The sequence below is a fragment of the Chrysemys picta genome, chromosome 1, assembly GCF_011386835.1.
Source record: "Chrysemys picta bellii isolate R12L10 chromosome 1, ASM1138683v2, whole genome shotgun sequence".
Lineage (NCBI taxonomy): Eukaryota > Metazoa > Chordata > Testudines > Emydidae > Chrysemys > Chrysemys picta.
Genome location: NC_088791.1, coordinates 27,504,541 through 27,523,048, shown reverse-complemented (window position 1 = coordinate 27,523,048; position 18,508 = coordinate 27,504,541). Strand labels below are relative to the sequence as shown.

At 43.4% G+C, this 18,508-nt stretch overlaps 1 protein-coding gene across 3 annotated transcripts in view; it reads right to left on the bottom strand.

Moving 5' to 3' along the window:
* Positions 1–18,508, bottom strand: part of LHFPL3 (LHFPL tetraspan subfamily member 3) — a 436,749-nt gene that overhangs the window by 55,050 nt on the left and 363,191 nt on the right. Inside the window, exon 3 of one of the 3 annotated variants that reach the window (XM_065559207.1) lies at positions 5,459–5,506. The exons of 1 other annotated variant lie outside the window; for it this stretch is intronic. In XM_065559207.1, the coding sequence (XP_065415279.1) occupies positions 5,490–5,506 (17 nt within the window). In that variant the 3' untranslated portion in view covers positions 5,459–5,489. The remainder of the gene's footprint in view (positions 1–5,458; positions 5,507–18,508) is intronic. One more of the 3 variants, XM_065559174.1, reaches the window with a different exon arrangement.

Genomic DNA, 18,508 nt, shown 5'->3' with positions numbered 1-18,508 from the left:
CTTCAACCTGGACAATCACTAGAAATAGGAAGCAGGGAACTCAATGTAACATTTTACCCAAAGGATGTGATCTCCAAACTGAAATCCCACTCCCCCAAGTGATGCAATAGGTAACAGTATGAAGTTTGGGAGCTTCTGGCCCACAGGCAAGCATGCCACCCACAAAGCCATAGTAAGGGAGAGAGACATAAAGACTTTGCTCTTCTGGTAAGTCATTTCCCACTTTAGTAACAGATTCCATTTTCAGATTATGTTGCCTCCAGTGAGTTAGTTTTACAACAGCCGTGGAAACAAATTAAACAAAGTTTTCATATACTCTTTTCCAAAGATTTATCTCTAGCATACTTTGATTTACTTCCTGAGATATCCTCAAGTACAAACTAGATGGAAGCAATATTGTCTTCCCCTTATAGATAAGCTGAATTTGAGCACCTCAGAGAATATATGAGCACTGCTTTCAGAGCTGGGTTTAAGTGTCCAGGAAGCCTATTGCAGAACCCCCTAACGTGTTGCAGACTGAAGATAGCTTTATGTCTTTATTTCAACACAACCGTTCTCTCACATTTTGTGGACTTCCTGATGGTGGTTCCCTCTGCATTCCAGGATCAAGACTAAGGTGACAAAACCCGCTGCTTCTTCTTCTTGGCTAGCACTGAGAAAGAAAGCTAGACACTAGATTCATAGATTCATAGATTCTAGGACTGGAAGGGACCTCGAGAGGTCATCGAGTCCAGTCCCCTGCCCGCATGGCAGGACCAAATACTGTCTAGACCATCCCTGATAGACATTTATCTAACCTACTCTTAAATATCTCCAGAGACGGAGATTCCACAACCTAAGGTGGTATGCTTCCCTTCCCCCATCATCCATCCTTTTTTCCCTCTTGTGAAATCTAAAAACATATCTGCCAGCTTTTTCATTTCAGTACAGAAGGGGAACATTCTTGCATTTTTGAATACAATAGCATCCTATAAGTTAGAGATGGAATAGTACTATTATAGCACCTTTTTCTCTCCCAGACAGTCAAGGTTCATTCCCTACAGTACAGCCTATTTACGTTTCTGTTAAGAATTTTGATTTGAAACATAAACCTGGTGCAGTACAGGTACATCCATGTTCCACAGGAACAGGTAAATGGTCTTTTTGTCTTCAATATTTTTCAGAGCACCATTTCCCCCTGAAAGCACTGCGGTAAAGAAGTTGATCACGAGAGATGCAATCATGACATCAATTATCGTTAATAGGAATACAAAAAGGAAATACATTTAAAGATAGATCCTATGAGAAGACGCCCCTAAAAATCAGACTGCTGGGTAGCTAGAAAATCCTAAATCAACCATTTGTGTACAGTTGTATATACACCAGTGCTGTGTGCTTACCCAGGTATAGCAATAAATTGCTAGCCTAATTTATTGACAGGGTAATAAAATGCTATTGGTTTTCCTAGGTTTCTTTTCCCTCCTCCCATTGGATTATGTTGACAGACTGAATGCTGATTAACAGAGTAGAGAGGGACACCATGTGGTACCATAACAAAAAATGGGCTATATTTTCAGCCTACCCTTCCTGGCAGCAACCACATGTAGCAAAAGTAACATCTATTATTATTTTGCTCACAGAGGGTAAGTAGAGCATCCCACTTTCCATTGTCATTAGGGATGTCACTACAGCTCTCACACAATGGAAGTATAGTCTTGTGGTGGGGGACCAACACTGGAAATTTAGAGACCAGCGTTCTCTTCCACAGACTCTCTGGGTATTTATTTATTTAGTGTTGGCATATTCACTGAGTCATGCAATCATAGGTGCTGGAACTAAGGGTGCTGGGGGTACTGCTGCACCCTCTGGCTTGAAGTGGATTCCATTATATACAGGGTTTACAGTTTGGTTCAATCGCTCTCAGCACCCTCTCTATAAAAATTATTCCGGCACTCCTACAAGCAATAACATTCTTAGTGGCTCTCTCGGAGCCCACCCCTGAATTTGGTTAGTGGGCACCCCTCGACAATGTGTGTCATAGTTTGAGATGTACTGCAGCTGGATTGTCTTGAAGACCCCAACAGTGCTGTTTGACTGCACAGAGGCCTTGCCCAGTCCGGAATCAGTTAAGAAGGGCCCACTGACGACGTGGCAGGTCGAAACTGGGCAGATGAGCAGTAGGGTCTGTTGAAGCACATGTGACCAAGTACTTGTGCTAATCACATATTTATCGAAAACGGTTTTCAGAGAAACCTGAAAACAGGTGCTATTTTCCTTGACCTCACTGCAGCGTATGATATAGTGTGGCACCTGAGTCTACTTGTTAAAATATCTAGAGTCCTCCCACCATGGCTTACTGATGCCATCGAACTGCTACTCCGAGACAGACGGTTAAAAGTGCATGTGTGTGAGAAAACAAGTGCTTGGAAAAAACAAATCAACAGGTTACCCCAGAGGTCTGTTCTAGGCTCAACCTTGTTTAATCTGTACAGAAATAACCTGCCACCAGCCCAGTCATGGAATTTCATCTACACAGACGACATCTGCTGTGGGCTACAGGCTCTGACTTTTTCTGATCTGGAGAAGACCCTGAGTGACAATGCCGCAGAGCTAGCCAACTACTGCAAGACATGGCGCCTTCAGCCTAGCACCAGCAAGATAGATTCTAGCACATTCCACCTCTACCATGCCAATGCTAAGAGAAAACTAATCATCATAATGAATGGCCAGAAGCTGTAGCATGAAACATACTCTCTGGGTGACCTGGGGCAAGTCAGTTAGCCCTCTCTATAGCTCTGATTCAGTAAACCACTTAAGCTTGTACTTATCTTTATGAAATCAGTAGGATTAGTTACATGCTTAAAGTTAAGAGCATGCTTTGCTGGACTGTGGCCAGTCTCTCCTTCTTTTTCCACTTTATAAATAAGGGATAATCTCTCTCGACCACAGGGATGTGATGTGACAATTTAGATATGTAAAGTGCTTTGAGATCCTTGGTACTACAGAAATGAATAGAATTGTAACAGGATTACTGCACTGTCTGCGTCGTCTCTGCAGTGCAGAGGGGAAGGACACTGCTCTGAGGAAGTGGAGAGTGGGGGTGCACTTCCTGCCTGGAGGAAAAGCAAAAGTGTTTTTAGGAGTCAGCAGCACGAGTAGGAGGAGGGGAGCTGCCTCGCTACACTCTTGCGGAAATAAATACATGTTCTGTTTTCTGAGCTCATGCCTGTGTCTTCATTGCGGGGACTCTACCTGCTTGGGCTAACCAGGGTTAAAAGTAAGGTAGTACGGGCTGGTACGGCATACCGGTAAAAAGTAGCTTCCAGTGCCAGCCCTGGCAGCGCTTTAACGTCGCTGTCCCTTTTGTGCCCCCCATCGGGGGCCCTGCTGTGTCCCTACCAGCAGGGCCGCCAATGGGGGGGCGCAAAAGGGGCAGCGACGTCAAAGCGCTGCCATGGCAGCACTTTAAGCAGGGTCCTTAAAACGCCGCGGCAGCAGTGCTTTAATGTTGTTGCCCCTTTTGCCCCCCCCCCCCCCCCCCCCCCCGGCTGCCGACGGGCAAAAGTAGCTGTCCCAGAACCGCGATTTAAATCGCCACTGGAGCCCCGGGTGGTGCAGGCCAGGCAGTGCAGATGGGCTGGCTGGGGGACACTGACCCCAGCCCTGCCCCTTCCACCCAAGGGGCCAGAGCTGGCTCAATTTTACTTTCAGCCCTGGGGCTAACCCACAAAGAAGAAAACTGCGATGTCACAAGACAGTGTTAGTTATTCCCACACTTTTCTGTAATCCACCCCCAGCATTAGAAATATCTGACGCTAAGGCTCCCTGGCTTCTCTTGGGATGGTTTCACAAAATAATCTTCCTTACTTCTATAGAGTACTATTTTTACTGCCCTATTTTCCCTTTGCTTTTAATATGATCTGTTGACATTAATTAAGGCTTCCCTAGCCTTGTTAGCTCAGTGATCTGTTTTGTTAGGGAATAAAAAGGTGACCTTGCTCACCAGGTGGGATTTTTCAAGCTCTTTTAGTTCTAATCATTAGTGCCTTAAGGAAGAGAGCGATAGCTTTCAAGCTGGATAACTGAGAAGAGCTGTAAAAATGTCATGTAGATGGCTGTCAAATTTCTAGTTGTTATAACCGCAATAATTTAGAAGGTAGACATAGTCTGGTAAGTTATTCTGTTATCACACGTGTATTGTTAATTCCATGCACTTTAGCAATGTGGATGTTGTGGTGAAGTTGTACTTTCATTTAATGATAAAATATAACTATGAAACCCCGCGTGAGTAGAATCATAGAACCACAGAATATCAGGGTTGGAAGGGACGAGTAGTTCAACTGTGAGGAGTTGAACTGAGCATACTCAGCATAACTAACTGCTTTTCACTGCTTCTAGTGTCCAAAAAGAAAAGAAACATGGAGCTAAGTGGCACACTGGGCTAGTGCATTGACCTGTCACCTCTGGTGATCTGGTTTCAAATGATAGCTTAGGGCACATGAAAATGAGTTGGGTGGTTTCATTCAACCCCCCGCTTGTGCACATCACAAAACCAGGACAGTTTAATATAAGTGTCTGTCTCTGCTCAAGAGAAACCCAGGACGGGAACAGCAAGGGTGTTGCAGATCATTAATGAGAAGCACTGGAAGAGCTGCGTAGGGAAGCTTGCCTGTTTCAGGGTAGTGCTATTAGTCTCAGCATCATGAGCATTATATGCACTCAAATTTTATAAAAGGTATTTTTTTAAAAAAGGAAACTATCATCTCTGTGGCTGAGAATGATCTTTTGGGCATATTACTGTGAAAGTACAATATGTTTGATTTCTACACAACCATTATATAAAGTAACACAAAAGTTACTCATTTTAGGGTAGAAGACTACCACACTAACACAGCTTGAATTCTACAGCGGCCAATCTGGAGGGTCATTTTCATGGGACAACCACAGAAGGGTTCACAGGATTATTGACACTTGGCCAGATTTTTAAAGTTACTAGGATGCCTCGTAGGATTTTCACAAACATCTAAGTGCCTAACATCCATTGAAATCAATGAGGTTGAAGTGCCTTGGTGCTTTTGAAAATCCCAGTAGGCATCTAGATACCTTTAAAAATCTGGCCCATTGCTCCTAACTCATGTGCATACCAAATTTATGCTCTCTTATTATGTGTTTCTACAAAACCTAGCCCAATGGGCTGAGGTCCTGATTGGAGCTTCTGGACACTATTGTAACAAATAATTTTTACAGTGCTTGCAGCTACGTTATGATCATTTGCCAAGGACCATTTTAAAAAGGGGGTATTTAAAAATACAAATCCAACATTAGGAATATAAATATAAAATGAAATGTTTACAAGTTACCGAAACATGCTGCCTAACATCAGAAACACAAGACAATAGCAGAAAGCCATGCAACATATTTTGGCAGAAGCACACAAACATTTTACAGCTCGCCCACTGGGTGCCATGCTTACACTTACATTAGTCAGTTTCATACTACCTTAGTTTGTTTTAAGCATTTCCATCATCTGTGAGGGAGGGAGGGAAAAATAGAATGGTTAAGGTAAAATAAAATGAAATCTTATACATTGTTTAGCTGGTAAATGATCTCATTATTTTATTTCGTGCTAACAGTGTGGAGGGGATGAAGGAAATTATCTAGTCATGTGCTTACATGTCTATTTTGCCTACCAGAGAAATGGAGCTTTCTGAAAGTCAAGTGGTGAGGATGATTCAGTGATGTACCAAGGAACCAGATGAAAAACTAAAATTTACAGAGGAAAACATGATGAAGACTTAAAAAAATCAAAATAAATAGTCTTGAGCAATACTGCATCTTGTTCCACTGTGACAGAAGTAAGATTCTTCGGAACATCTTTCCAGCAGTGAGCAATTTTAAATGTTGTGTCTGCATGAGTGCTTTAAAAATATTTAAAGAAAGATGTAACAGTAAAAAAAACCACACACAAAAAAAACCTTACCACAAGCCAGAGTAATTAGTTGGATCAATGATAAAACCACACCTGAGATATGTCCCTAAGTATACACTGATCTATGTAAATCTTTCATGCTTTTGAATGACATGCTACAGCATTAAATTAAAAAGACATATTTTGGTCTTGCAGGTACACTGCTCATTGCTGTTAGCTGTATTTTCAAAACAACATGTACCATTTTAAAGAACCCAAGACTGCCAAATCCTTACTCATGCAAGTAGTCACAGTGCATTAGGTTTTAATTGTATAAATCTTTTGTGTTACTAATTATGCACACATGGAGGGCCTGTGATTGTGAGGCTTTAAGCTCCCTCAACTCTCATGAAGGTCAATGGGACTTGAGGATATGCAACATCTCAAAGGATCAAGTCCTCAGTTTCCCTATTTTATTTATGTTTTTAAGTGTGCAGGTATTTGTATGAATACATGTAACCTGTGCATATGATGGAGACACTAAAAGTTACCCACAAGCACAGAATTTTCATGAGGAAAAATGTGAATGCAGATGTTTATTCAACATTATTAAACAATTAACCTCTGTAATAAGGATGGAAGAGAGAGAAGTTTTCACACAGGAATTTCAAACGGAGTAGACAAGTGGCCTTAATTTGTAGTATTCAAGAAGAAACCTAGAAGGAAAAGTTGGAATAGATACTGTTTGACGGAATAGACCAAGACAATCATTTCTTAACCAAGAATATAGACCAAGTACTAGTATTGCTTTGACAAACTATGCTTTGTCTCCAAAAGGAGAGTCGATTTGATGTATCAGTTACCGTTTCACCAGAAAACATCTAAATGCATTGATTGAATGATAGATATGCTTCTAGTAAAAATAATATATTAACTTTCCTAAAGATTTCCTAAAGATGGTAAGAAATGCATTAATTTGGGGTTTTTTTAGGACATAGCTCGATTTCTATTTTCTTGGAAGCTTTGACTCTGATTATATTGCTACTGGTGTAACCTCCGTAAAATGATTTATTGGCTTGCCTCCTATGTGCACATTATTTAGGCAATGAAACATAAAACATTCTGTGATGTTGTTGATTAATGCATACATTGGTTGTGTAGTGAGATACAAGGCAAAGCAGCTGTCTTGATTAAGAGGCTGAAAAAAACTGGAAATATAATACTGTACTGAATAAATGATATTAACTAGCATTTCATGTTTCTTCAATATTTATTTCTCTGCTTCTGTATTGTAAGACTGGAGTTTAGAATTTTACACCTATTTAATACTACTTAGTCCCTTGACTCTCTTTGAATTCATTCGTGTTTAATGAAATTTATGCTGATTCTGTTCTGATTAAGCAGCAGTCATTACAACTCACTCTCATTGCACTAAAGTAGTATACTTGAGAGACAACCCAATAAATTCCTATCCTATTCAAGTATGCTCTGACGAAGGCTCCAATCCTTTAAACGCATTCATGCATATGGGTACTCCCACACTGAGCAGAGTGGGGCTCCTCATAAGTGTAAAAGTTATTCTCATGCATAAAGTGTTTGCAGGATTGGGGCCTAGGGCTGAACCCTGTTCACTTGACTGACCCCATTTAAGTCAACTACTCATGTGGGTAAAGTGAGCAGGATCTGGCCCTAAGTGACATCTCCTGTGTCATATGTTGAACACTAAAGCAAATGCTTTGGGCCAAATGTTGCTCTCAGGGTGTAGGGGGGAGGGTGTTTCCCAGTACAGGTAGACAGACACATGCTAGCTTTGCTCAAGCTAATATGCTAAAATTAGCAGTGTGGCCAACTGGCATGGGTGGTGGCTAGGATTAGCCACCCAAGTCCCTGGGTTTGTGCTCGGGTGGTTAGCCTGGGTCGCTGCTGCAGCCATATTGCTATTTTTAGCTCACTAGCTTGAGCTGAGCTAGCATGTGTCTGTGTACCTGTGTGGACAGCACTCTCCCAGCTGCCATGTACATATCCACAGTGTCACCAGGATAGATCTGGAATAATTCTGCTGAAGTCAGTGGAGTTAGTGCATATTGATACTGGAGTAATCAAGATCAGCATTTGGCCCTTTGTGTTTATATATATGAGCTGGATGAAACCGTGTTCTGGTTGAATTAAAATCTCTTTCTAACTGATATGTAAACAAGCCCTTCATTTAAGATAGTTGTCAGAGACAGTTAAGGGACCACACCTAAAACAAAGCCTAATAAGTCTGCCCAGGAACCAGCATCATGAGGGTGGTGGTGGGGTTCCACTAAGTATTGCAACCAGGAGCGCGCGCACGCGTGTGTGTGTGTGTGTGTGTGTAGGGAGAACACACAGAAACAGAACAGACAAGAACACACAGAGGCCTGGTCTACACTAGGACTTTAATTCGGATTTATCAGCTTTAATTCGAATTTACCCTGCAACCGTCCACACAACGACGCTATTTATTTCGATATAAAGGGCCCTTTAAATCGATTTCTGTACTCCACCCCGACGAGCGGAGTAGCGCCAAAATCGATTTTAACATTTCGAATTAGGGATAGTGTGGCCGCAATTCGATGGTATTGGCCTCCGGAAGCTATCCCACAGTGCATCATTGTGACCGCTCTGGACAGCAATCTAAACTCGGATGCACTGGCCAGGTAGACAGGAAAAGCCCCGCGAACATTTGAATTTCATTTCCTGTTTGCCCAGCGTGGAGAGCACAGGTGACCACAGATAGCTCATCAGCACAGGTAACCATGCAGGCCGATAATCGAAAAAGAGCACCAGCATGGACCGTACGGGAGGTACTGGATCTGATCGCTGTATGGGGAGAGGATTCAGTGCTTGCAGAACTTCGTTCTAAAAGACGAAATGCCAAAACTTTTGAAAAAATCTCCAAGGGCATGATGGAGAGAGGCCACAATAGGGATTCAGATCAGTGCCGCGTGAAAGTCAAGGAGCTCAGACAAGCCTATCAAAAAACAAAGGAGGCAAACGGTCGCTCTGGGTCAGAGCCGCGGACATGCCGCTTCTACACCGAGCTGCATGCAATTCTAGGGGGGGCCGCCACCACTACCCCACCTGTGATCGTGGATTCCGGGTTGGGGATAGTCTCATCAGCTACACCTGAGGATTCTGCCGATGGGGGAGAGGAGGAGGAGGAGGAGGAGGAGGAGGATGAGCTTGCAGAGAGCACACAGCACTCCATTCTCCCCAACAGCCAGGATCTTTTTCTCACCCTGACTGAAGTACCCTCCCAACCCAGTATCCAAGACCCTGACCCCATGGAAGGGACCTCAGGTGAGTTTACCTTTTAAAATATAAAACTTGTTTTAAAAGCAAACGGTTTTTAATGATTACTTTGCCCTGAGGACTTGGGATGCATTCGCGGTCAGTTCAGCTACTGGAAAAGTCTGTTAACGTGTCTGGGGATGGAGCGGAAATCCTCCAGGGATATCTCCATGAAGCTCTCCTGGAGGTACTCCAAAAGCCTTGCCACAAGGTTTCTGGGCAGTGCATCCTTATTCCGTCCTCCATGGTAGGACACTTGACCACGCCATGCTTGCAGCAAGTAATCTGGTATCATTGCCTGACAAAGCCTGGCAGCGTATGGTCCTGGTGTTTGCTGGCATTCAAGCAACATCCGTTCTTTATCTTGTTGTGTAATCCTCAGGAGAGTGATATCACTCATGGTAACCTGGTTGAAATACGGGAACTTAATTAAGGGGACAGAGGTGGCCGTTCCTACTGGGCTGTTTGCCTGTGGCGGAAAATAAATCCTTCCCTGCAGTTAGTCAAGCGCAGATGGGAAATTGGCCCTGAGCTTTTCGCGTTTGGCTAGCAGGGATCTTCCCTGTTACCAGCCACGCGGTGGGGGGAGGGGTACCGTGATCATCCCAGAGAATTTATGGCGGGAGGGGGTCGGCGGGGGGGGGGGGGTTAGTTTGGTTCCTGCAGGGATCTTCCCTGTTACCAGCCACGCGGTGGGGGGAGGGGTACCGTGATCATCCCAGAGAATTCATGGCGGGAGGGGGGCGGTGGTTAGTTTGTTTTCTGCTGCTGCTGAATGTTAACAGAAAAACCGCAGCACTCTACGGGCTTTGCTTGGTATGTGGGAAAGGAGGGCGCAGAAGCCGTAAGACAATGGCTTACCATGGCCGCATGCAAGCCGAATTCTGTTGCCCGGACCTGTGATCTCTAGCAGCAAAGCCACAGGCACAGGCACTCAGTATTAAGAGGCAAAATGCGACCTTGCACAGAAATCACATGTGCTATGTAATGTGAATAGTGTTGGTCACCGTGAAAGAGTATAAACATTGTTCTGCAAAATGTATCTTTTTAAACAATTCTCTCTTCTTTCCCCTCCCTACAGCAGCTGCAAATTCCTCAAGCCTCCCTCCTCCATCCCGAAGGCTATCACAGATAAGGCGTCGTAAGAAGAAGACGCGAGACGAGATGTTTTCAGAAATGGAATCCAGCCGCAGTGACAGAGCTCATCTGAATGAGTGGAAGGAAATGGTTGCAAAGTATAGGAAAGAAGCCAGTGAACGTGAGGACAGGAGGGACCAAAGTGAGGACATGAGGGACCAACGTGAGGAGAGGAGAGACGCTTGAGATGAGAGGTGGCGGCAGGAAGATCAGAGGAGGCAGGATGCAACGCTGGGGCTGCTGCATGAGCAAACAGACATGCTCCGGCGTCTGGTGGAGCTTCAGGAACGGCTGCAGGAAAACAGACTGCTGCTACAGCCCCTGTACCCCCCTCCCCATGTTCCGTATCCTCCTCACCCAGACGTGTAAGAACGCGGGGGGAGGGAGGCTCCGTACACCTTCCCATTCCACCCCAGTGGACAGCCCAAGCAAAAGGCTGTCATTTTTTAACCTTTTCTTAGTGGCCTTTTCCTTCCCACCGATCCTCCTCCCAAATCCCACCCGGGTTCCCTCCCTCTTTTTCTAATCTATTAATAAAGAATAAATGATTTTTAAATGATAGTGACTTTATTTGGTTTGAAAGCAAGCTGGGGGAAGGGGGAGGGTGGGTTCCTTACAGAAAATGAGTCAATAAAGGGGGCAGGTATTCATGAAGGAGAAACAAACAGATATTTCACACTGTAGCCTGGCCAGTCATGAAACTGGTTTTCAAAGCTTCTCTGATGCTCAGCGCTTCCTGGTGTGCTCTTCTAATCGCCCTAGTGTCTGGCTGCGCGTAATCAGCAGCCAGGCGATTTGCCTCAGCCTCCCACCCCGCCATAAAGGTCTCCCCCTTACTTTCACAGAGATTGTGGAGCACGCAGCAAGCAGAAATAACAATGGGGAGATTTCTTTGGCTGAGGTCAGAGCGAGTCAATAATGAACGCCTGCGACCTTTTAAACGGCCAAATGCACATTCTACCACCATTCTGCACTTGCTTAGCCTGTAGTTAAACAGCTCCTGACTCCTGTCCAGGCTGCCTGTGTATGGCTTCATGAGCCATGGCATTAAGGGGTAGGCGGGGTCCCCAAGAATAACTATTGGCATTTCAACATCCCCAACGGTTATTTTCTGGTCCGGAAAGTAAGTCCCTTGCTGCAGCCCTTTAAACAGAGTAGTGTTCCTGAAGACGCGAGCGTCATGAACCCTTCCCGCCCAGCCCGCGTTGATGTTGGTGAAACGTCCCTTGTGATCCACAAGTGCTTGCAGCACCATTGAAAAGTACCCCTTGTGGTTTATGTACTCGGTGGCTTGGTGCTCCGGTGCCAAGATAGGGATATGGGTTCCATCTATCGTCCCACCACAGTTAGGGAATCCCATTGCAGCAAAGCCATCCACTATGGCCTGCACATTTCCCAGAGTCACTAACTTTCGTAGCAGCACCTGAGTGATTGCTTTGGCTACTTGCATCACAGCAGCCCCCACCGTAGATTTGCCCACTCCAAATTGATTCCCGACTGACCGGTAGCTGTCTGGCGTTGCAAGCTTCCACAGGGCTATCGCCATGCGCTTCTCAACTGTGAGGGCTGCTCTCATCTTGGTATTCTGGCGTTTCAGGGCAGGGGACAGCAAGTCACAAAGTTCCATGAAAGTGCCCTTACGCATGCGAAAGTTCCGCAGCCACTGGGAATCGTCCCAGACCTGCAACACTATGCGGTCCCACCAGTCTGTGCTTGTTTCCCTTGCCCAGAATCGGCGTTCCATGGATAGAACCTGCCCCATTAACAACATGATCTCCAAAGCACCGGGGCCCGTGGTTTCACAGAATTCTGTGTCCATGTCCATGTCCATGTCCTCATCATGCTTGTCGCTGCGCTGACGCCGCTGCTGCCTCCTCCCCTCGTTTTTCTGGTCCTGGCTCAGCATAAACTCCACGAGAACACGCGAGGTGTTTACAATGTTCATGACTGCTGTCTTGAGCTGAGCGGGCTCCATGCTTGCCGTGGTATGGAGTCTGCAGTGTTCACTCAGGAAAAAAGGCGCGAAATGGTTGTCTGCCGTCCGTTGCTTTCATGCAGGGAGGGAGGGAGTGAGGGAGGAGGTGAGGCTGTACCCAGAACCACCTGCGACGATGTTTTTTGTCCCATCAGGCACTGGGATCTCAACCCAGAATTCCAATGGGCGCGGGAGACTGCGGGAACTATGGGATAGCTATGGGATAGCTACCCAGAGTGCAATGCTGCAGAAATCGACGCTAGCCCCGGTACTTGGACGCACACCGCCGAATTAATGTGCTTAGTGTGGCCGCATACATTTCGACTTTATACAATCTGTTTCCCAAATTCAAATTATATAAATTCGGATTAATCCCGTAGTGTAGACATACCCAGAGAGGCAGAGAAAGCAAGACAGCCAAGCAGAGCCCATGAGCTCAGTGTGACTCTGAAAAAACCTAGAAAGGGAGCTTTTGGATCTGGTGTTAACTAAAGAGGCTCAGGGGCTGGAAGTTAAGAAACTGCTCCTTTTGTTTTCGGTTCCTCCTGCATTTGGAGAAGCAGGACTTTGTACATTCCTTGTAAATAAACAAAGTTGCATCAAAGAAAATACCAGTCTCCCAATTTCTGCTCCCAAATGGAACATTCCCCAGGCCCTGAAATTTGACTAGCTGCTCAGGTCAAAAAGAGTCAAACTGAAGCAAACAAAAATGTAGTCTAGTTTTGGAGTGGTCATTGTTTTGAAGGCCCCCTGTGCTTAGGACCACAGGGGGAATTAATTACATTTATTAGAAGCTCTTGTCTCTAAAATAAGATATAGAGGGTCTAACTCAGTTCTCTGCTACATTGGTGTAAATCTGTTTATTGTTGTCTTTAAGCAACAACAAAACATCCGTTAGTGATGCCAATAAAATGCTCCACTATGTATATCAGAGTAATAATACCCGTCTAGAAATATTGATGGCACCCCGCCTATGGGAATTTGCAGGATTTAATACGACAATAAAACATGCGCTGTTGTGTCTTCTTAATTAATAGACTAAGTCTCCACTGATTAAGCATGGAGGTTATTTATAATAACCACAGCATAACCAAAAGGAAAATAATTGATTCAGTTGCTAAATTCCCAGGATCATGTGTGATTCATTTGCACTTAACCCATCGGATCACTCTAATTTATCTATGATTTACAAAATTAAAGGAAGAGGGTTTTTGGATAAGCATTTTTATTATAAGCACTATTATTAATCTTAAGAAATAGTTCTATCTGTGAGGGGACGGTGGAAAGTTAATGGAAATATGGTAATTGACACTTCTGCAAAGTGCAAATACTCCTACAAGACATATGAAACGGTGCCAGATCACTAGCTGAAAAAAATCTTTGCTATGTTGAGAATGAGATGCAGTTGCTTAAAATTATACATCACAGCACAGCCCCTGTAAATTAATCTAGTCCTTGCATCCTCTCTTACATATCGTACCAATTAATAGAAGCATATATTTAGATGAAGAGGCTGAGAGTTCTGCGTCAGTAGATGATGATGATAACTCAGCAGTACATCATCTGAATCTTTGGAAACTTCTACAGAGGCTAGATCTGTCAGATGAAAGTTTACAGAACAAAATTTTAAGGGGCTATTTTTGTAATATCCAGAGAGTTTTAACAATACATCAGACTATACAATTTATCTATTTTAGAGTAGAGCTGTTAGCACATTTCTCTTGAACAATACCCTCTTTAGTATTTTTCAGACATGAACATCTCCTAAAATGAAGCCTGCCTTTGAAATGTTTTTGAAGATTTTCAACAGCAGGTCATCAGAGACACTTTCATCTTGTCCTTCAAACTACCAGTGAATGAATGACCCACAGATTCACAAATGAGTAGCAGTTACGGTGAAAGGCTACTTTGACATCAGTGAGTACCGTATGCATGTACTTCAGCAATATATAAATATTATTCTGCTGTGTTAGGGATTGATCCTGTGAGGCGCTGGATGCTTCCAGCAAGGTGCTGGGCATTTTCAACTTCCAATTCCAACGGAATTGAGGGCACCCCGCATTAGGATCTGCCTATTAGACTAATAGAATAATATTATTTGTTCTGACCTTGATGTTCTGTTGAAAGCCTTATTTGTATATTTATTCACTTCCCATCTTGACTGCTCAGTTAAGGTAACTCTTTAGTCTCCCTAAATCCCTGTCCCTTAAATTCACAGTGTCCAGAATGCTGTGGCCAGAGTACTCTCCAATTCCATGAAACAGAACCATGTCACCCTTCTCTCGCCTTCACTGGCCTCCTATCCATCTCAAATCTAATTCAAAACTAGCACCTGGTTTTCCAAACTCCCCATGAAACAGGCCACCCCACCTTTCTACCCTTAGATCTACCTATTTCCCTCTCTGTTAATTTCACTGCTCCAGTACTGACTTCCTCTCTTCTCCTCCTTTTCCCCATCTTATAGACTTTCCACAGGAAATCGCTCTCTCATTTGTACTTCTAAGGATTCCTTGCCTATACGGAAATCTCATCCTCCCTCCAAACAACTCGGTGATTTCCTTTCTTGAATTTCGGCCTGAAGGCCATCTTATTTGCTCTTCTCTATGGTTGACTGTAAATCATATTCCAAAATAAACGATAAATCAAATTATATGGGCTCAGTCCAGCACGTCTATTGCAATCAATGAAAGTTCTGGCTGAATGAGGAGCACAGGACCAAGTTCTATTTGCATACGTAGGTTTTTGTGCTCAGGTCAGCATTAAGATTCACACAACCTAATAACTGAATTTAGCTTTACTTTGGTTTTAAAGTAAATTATGAAGACACATACAATTGGGTCGATCTGATTCAAGACATTTTGAGTAATCCCCAAATATAAAGTATCAGAGGGGTAGCCGTGTTAGTCTGAATCTGTAAAAAGCAACAGAGGGTCCTGTGGCACCTTTAAGACTAACAGAAGTATTGGGAGCATAAGCTTTCGTGGGTAAGAACCTCACTTCTTGCATCTGAAGAAGTGAGGTTCTTACCCACAAAAGCTTATGCTCCCAATACTTCTGTTAGTCTTAAAGGTGCCAAAGGACCCCAAATATAAAGGCACTCATCCTTCACTATAGTCCCGTTACTGGAGCTATCCCTAAACAGAAGCAGTAGGCCGCCCATTTCTGTAATGTCATTTGCAGATTTGTCTCACTTGAAACCGGTGCTTCCAAGAGGGACGCTGCCATGCGGATTGCCAATGGGAAGACATGGTAATGTCAGTCTCCCAAATACCACTTTGACAGGCAGAACTCTGGGAATCACTTCATTGTGGACACAGCATTACAAAAATAAATAGTAATGAATGGCATCCCTGAGTACCTCCTGCATCTGTGGATTTTTGGGCTTTGTGGGGTTACTCATACATATTGTGGTCTAGAAATCCGGGCAGCTCAGACCTAACTCATAGCTACTGCCATCCTCCTGATGTTATGGGCCAAATTCTGACCCTGTATGTGCACAGAGTTGAATGGAATCAATGGAAGCCCTATGTGCATCCCCAAAGGCAGAATTTGGTGCTACATATGCTTGTGGACTTCTAAAGATCCCATGAAAATTACCAGAGAGACCTGGTAATTTCACCAAAAATGTTATTAATTGATTTAATGTGGCTGGGAGTACACAGCATTTCCCGTTACCCTTCTGAGGCTCCCAATTCAACCGTCCATCCATGTTCAGCAAAGCACTTTCAGCACAGGCTTCACTTTAAACACATTCTTAAGTCAATGGAACTTAAAAACTTGTGTTCAAACACTTTGCTGAATAGGGATGGATTGAAGCATGTATTTAAATGCTTTGCAAGATTGGGAGCTTACATTCTAAAGCACGGGATACTGACTAACTGCCCCCAATATACCAGTCAACACACTGGAGGCAGCACCGAGGGTTGAAGTAATCCACACCACAACTGCCTCTCTAGAGCATAGGGGAAGCAGGGACCAGACTGTGATGCTTAGCGTTCCTGCCCTACTCCCGGGACAGAGTAGCTATGCAGTACGTACCCCTTCCTCAGGCTGGATTATAAGAGTCCAGTCCATAGTACTCATTAGGGATCCTAACACTGAGCACACATATCAAGTCCTGACTGAGAAACATACCAAATCTAAGGGCACGTGTACACTGCCCTGCAGGTCAACACTACAGGGGTGTGAATAGCAACGTGCCTCAAAGTGTTGTACTGTAACTCTCCTACAGTACTGGACACTGCAGGCATTGAACTAAAAGGTTCCTAGTTTGCATTCACGTACATACAGAGGAATTACAGCACAGAACTTTGGTAGGCAGCGCTATTTAACCCCCCTTAGTCCAAACTGTGGGGCAGTGCAGACATTCCCTAAGTGTCAAGTTTTAGATTATATAATTTACTAGGTTTGCTGTGTTTTGAAATGCGTACATATATAATAGGTATGAATGAATTTGTAATTAGAACCCTTTTAAAATTAAGAATGGTACAAAATGATGCTGTAATGTTTTGAATAACATTTACCTACTTTTGAAAAAAATGTATATGCCTATTCTTGTTATACTTTTATTATAAACAGTTTGGAAACAAGAGCTTCTACTTATTTTGAAAAAATAGCTTTAATAATACTTACTTTACATATCCCTTTTCATTTCCAAACAATTTATGAGCCTTATATAATTCATTTGATTAATGGACGTGGAAACATCAATCACCATTTCTTAATATATGGACTAGTACAAGTATATTATGAGTGCTAACATAAGGACTCAATTTAAAAAAAAAGTTTCTTATTTCCTCTCTCAACTGCTCTTATTCCTGTCTCTTCAAGATCTTCTAGCAAAATCAATCAGAAGAGGTTTCTTTTACTTAATCCTTCCATTTTCTTTAATTTTTAAAAGCCATTCAGGTCATTATAGCCAACATACAATATTTTTTAATCTGTTCCCCAACAGTTCTGCCCCTCGCAACAAAAGACTCATTGTTTGCTTATAGGACATATATTTCAGATTTTAACTATTCATTTGACCAACAACGTAAGAGGCAAAGGGCCCTTTACGGCACCACTGAAGTCAATAGGAGCTCTACCATTTCCTTCAACAGGAGCTGGATCAGGCAGGGAGTAGTTTATTTCCTTTTAATGCTGTTCCCCCAGATGTCTCTCAGGGTCCCATCCGGAGAGATGCTGAGGTCCCTTAACTCCCATCTAGTTCAATGATACAATGTGGTCACTGACCTCAATGGGAGTGGAGGGTGCTCACTGCTCACCACCTCTCCGCAACAGGCACTTAGACTCAGCCGACATACATCACCTCACTCCAAACTAAGGCCCAGCCCTACAATGTGTTTCACATGCGCCCACTGACTAGCTGGGCTCCATGTGAATGCTGGACTCCACTAACATGGAGCTCATGGCAGGACTGGGGTCTAATTCTTCCTCTACATCATTTCTACCTGTCATTTTGCAACCTAGTCAAAACATGTGGGAAGCTTCACCCTGCTGGGACTTCACTAGTCGCAGTGTTTTAGGTTGAAATGTCCCAGAGCTGCATGTTAACTCCACTGCACACATTATTATTTTTGCATCTAAATCTTCTTTAAAATAGTTGGATAGACTCTTTTCATAGCTGAGCAGCCATCTCTGTAAATGTAGAGGGTGATTTACGGTTTGTACTTTGTACACTTTCTGTAGTGGAGCATAAAATTGAAAGGCTTATGCCAAACTCATTCATACATGGACACATTCAAGAACAAATTAATTTTAAAGCACTTACAGGATATATAATGCTTCCAAGTCATGCTTTACAAATCTATAGAGTAATTTATAGCATAATATAGCATAATTAGAAAAGAGCTGCTGTGGAACAGATAATATGGCATTTTTAATCTAAAAGGATTTTAGCATTACGCTTCTCCATATTATCTGTAACTCAGACCTGAAGGGAATCATGACTAATCAGTTTTAAAACAAATTTTTTGTATAAAAGAGGTCTCACCTAGGGGAAGAAAGATCATTTAAGGACAACTTAAGGTTCTTAGAACCAGGGACAGATCACAGTAAATTAGTGTGCTATAGACTGCTATAGACTTGGGGATGGATTAGGATCTCACACTGGTATAAATCAAGAGTTACACTGGTTTTAAACTAAGTGCTATTAGACACAGGCCCACCAATATTAGATAAATCCCACACAC